Source organism: Parathielavia appendiculata (genome assembly GCF_033297405.1).
Source record: "Parathielavia appendiculata strain CBS 731.68 unplaced genomic scaffold N657scaffold_85, whole genome shotgun sequence".
NCBI lineage: Eukaryota > Fungi > Ascomycota > Sordariomycetes > Sordariales > Chaetomiaceae > Parathielavia > Parathielavia appendiculata.
The window spans coordinates 1784-5433 of NW_026944304.1; the positions used below are offsets into that span (position 1 = coordinate 1784).

General features: G+C 57.1%; 1 protein-coding gene across 1 annotated transcript; it reads left to right on the forward strand.

Annotated features, from left to right (window-relative positions):
* Positions 1-863: 863 nt before the first annotated feature.
* Positions 864-3504, forward strand: N657DRAFT_685618 (uncharacterized protein; the record flags this gene model as incomplete). Its single annotated transcript, XM_062796791.1, has 5 exons — positions 864-2031; positions 2085-2356; positions 2426-2532; positions 2604-2899; positions 2960-3504. 5 exons carry the CDS (start codon positions 864-866, stop codon positions 3502-3504), a joined length of 2388 nt encoding a protein of 795 aa, XP_062641714.1.
* Positions 3505-3650: the final 146 nt, after the last annotated feature.

The window sequence follows — 3650 nt, forward strand, 5'->3', positions numbered from 1 at the left end:
AATGACGACTCCGAAAACCTTTGGCAGTTACCTAGACGAAGGACGATTTTGCAGAGAGGACGAGATTATATTGCAGAATTCGACTGAGCGGAGGAAGAATGGCGGGATGTTAGACGAGAATCACAGGTCAACGCCGTTCATTGCGCGGGAGCAGACCCCTCAGCAGCCGGGGGCAAGGCCAATAACATCGCACCGCAGCCTGATCGAGGCTTTTCATTAATGGGTGTTGGACTGGGCAGCACGAGCCGCATCCACCACATTGTGAAGTAACAACTTCGTCTCGCGCCACCCTCACCGATGACAACCAACGCGGTTGAAGTACTACGTGCCTCCGGGCAAGCGAGGGTTCAGGTCGGCGATGTACACATCTACAACGAACCGAACGCTAGCCAGTGTCTTGCCGATTTACGATTGACTGACCCCCGCGTCTACTACCAGTGTCAATGGAGACACAAAGCATTCCCAATCTCGGACTACCAGACTCAGTTTCCAAACAAGACCGACGGCATCGTATCGTCCATATCGGGCTGAGCCTGAGGACTGTTGTGTTGGCATCCATGCCTGGAGAAGCACGCCGGTAGGATGCGTATCTTCGCAGCAAAGCATGCACGATTCCGATTTCCACTCGATCGAGAGCTCCGCCGTCCGAAACTCGCCGTCGATGGCTACAGTACACGGAGTGGCGCCGTCCTACCAGTGGCAAGCGTGCCCCGCACCGCGGAGGCGAATTCCCATGTTGGACCCCTCCCCGCAATTCTTCCGCCCTGGTCTACGCGATCTGGATCTTCTTTCGGCTTCAGTACTTCATCTGTGCAATAGCTTCATCGAGAAGTTCCTCAGACCACAACACCAGGCCGATACAGATGACACAGCGTGATGTTAGCAATGGCCGATCCCTGGGATTCCACCGCTGCCCCGTCTGCTTCAAGACGTACAAGCGACGTGAGCACCTACAACGCCATCGCAGCTCACACACGTCGGAGCGACGGCACCGCTGTGGCACGTGCGGTGCTGCTTTCCAGCGATCCGATGTGCTGAGGCGCCATCTCCAGACCTGCGATGGCCCGGCTGCCCCGTCGTCCAGCCGACGACGCTCTTGCGACCGCTGTGTCCGCCAGAAGAAGGCGTGCAATGCCGCCCAACCGTGCCTCAACTGCGAAAGAAGGTCGCTCGAGTGCCGCTATTCAAGTTCAAACCAGTTGGCGTCACTCCCAGTACAGCCCGCAGTACCCCCGGCTGACTCCAGTCACGCACACCTTCAACCTAGCCCCAACACACAAGCAAGGCCTGGCCATTGTGAACCTATCGACTTCACGTTCGACCACATCCCGTTCGATGATCTCGACACCTTCATCGCGCAGGCAGTGTCGCAGTTCCCCATGTTGGATGGCCCATCGCCTGACCCCTGGCCTGACAATGCGAGCTTCACCCAGTCGCAGGCGACGACGGCCTCCAGAGGCATCGATCCATTCCCGCAGGAGCGGTCGGAGACCTCGAGCTACCGCGGGTACTCGTTCCGCTTTCTCTCCGAACGCACCAGCCGGACCGGTCTGGTGTCGTCGTTTGAATGCGCCACTCTTGCCCAGCGCCAACAGGTTGTCGCGGCGTTTCACCAATCCCAATACATTGAACAGCAGCCCCCGGACTTTCTGCTGGCCGTTCCGTCGCTGCCTATTTCGGCTGATGAAGTCGACCCACAGAACCCATCACTCCCCCTGGGCCTTGTTTTTCCAGAAACCGACCTCTCCTCGTGGTCCTCTTGGACTCACGATCCCGTTGTTATCAAGCTGCAACAAGTCGTCTTGCTCGTCAAGAAGGTCGTCACGACCAAGCCACATGACAGGACCATCACAATAAACTGGTCGGCGGCACTCGAACACAGGTGCCGGCAATTCTTCTCGCCTCCGAGATTCGCCAAGTTCATCGAGCTGTACTGGTCGGTCTGGCACCCCAACGTCAACATCCTTCACCGTCCTACCTTCGACACGGCCAGTTCCAAACCGATTCTGCTGGCCGCGATGGCTTTGATCGGTAGGGCTCTGTTCACCCACCGCTTTAAGGAGAGCGTTCTGACACCGCGGTAGGCTCCTGTGTCTCCCCGGATCCGGTCGACATCGAAGACGCCAGGATGTGGTTCAATTGCGTCGAGGAGATGGTGTTCACCGATGACGACTTCTGCAGAGACATTGAGCCGCCCGCCGTCTGCGACATCACGTTGCCCATCAACACCGTTGTGAACCGACCGACACTCGAAGCACTCCAGGCCGCTCTCATCGTCTGCCTCTACCAGAACTGGGAAGGCACCGACGCGAGCAAACGACGGATCCGACGCCATCGCTTCAGCACTGTGGTATCTGTAAGGTTTGCCCAGAATGACAAAGCAACTCGCGCTGGGCATCATGATCCGCTTACCAACAACAACCAGACAGCGAGAGACGTCGGCATCGACACGGCACGCCACCTGGACTATACCATGCAGCCCAAGCATGAGTTCAACTGGGGCGAGTACGTGATGAGGGAGGGCTTGATCCGGTAAATTGGCCTCTGATCGCCCTACTGCATCAAGCCGAGGACGAGGTTGCTGACCTGATTTATGTTGATAGGATCTTCATGTGGGTCTTCCTGGTTGACACGGCGTTTGTCATCTACAACAACCTCCCGCACCGGATGGTCATCAAGGAGATGAAGATGCACATGGCGAGTCCCGAGGCCTGCTTTCAAGCCGTGACGGCAGAGGAGTGCATCGGCCAGATCCACCGCTGGATGCCGCCCACCAGCCCCTTTTGCACTCTCCTCTTGCGCGAGGCGATCGAGAATATCTGCCTCGACACGATGACGCCCGAATCGCAATGGCAATTCGCCCAGCTCGGGCCACTCAATCTGTTCGCGATGGTGTCAGGTGGGCCATTCTTTAGTTCAGACATTCCATCTTCACATATTCACTGACAAAACCTCCTAGCAATCCACTACATGATTTTCCAACACCAAAACCTCCTGGCCGTCGAAGGCCAGCTGGTCCCCATCCGCAACGGCCTGCGCAACTGGATCGAAATATGGGAAAAGTACGCCGAGGTGCCGCCGGCGCTCTCCCCGCACTGTTCGCTGCAAGAGCACGAGGACCACCACCAAACACCCGGGTCACCCCTGCTGGTGCCCGAGCTGATGTGGAAGCGTATCGGCTTCATCCGCTTCTCCCCCGAGTACTGGTTACTCGGAAGCCTCATCACGGACCGGCTGTCCGCGCAGACCACGACGGTGACTGCAGCAACGGGTACCTCCGCCCTTGAACAGTCGATGTCGTTATCGGCTGCTATTAGTCCCGGAGGAGGGGGAGGAGGAGGGGGAGGAGGATCCATATCATCCGAATCGTCGAGCAGTGTGCGCTGTGGCGGCGTCAAGGCGAGGTCTACTGAGCCAATTTTGGGCAAGTATGACCAGACTAGTTTGCGCCAGCTGGATGATTTGATTACAGGCTTTCAGAAGTTTGGTATTGGATCGTCGTAGTGTTCTAGTAGTGTAGAATTCGGGCTCTGCTGGTTGGGGTCGGGTAATGTGTCGTGGCATTGCTCGGAGTAATCACGCTGTGCTAGTGTTAATTTACACTCGGTCAGGATTCAAATGTAACGGTCTCAGGCAGTATATTGCAACTA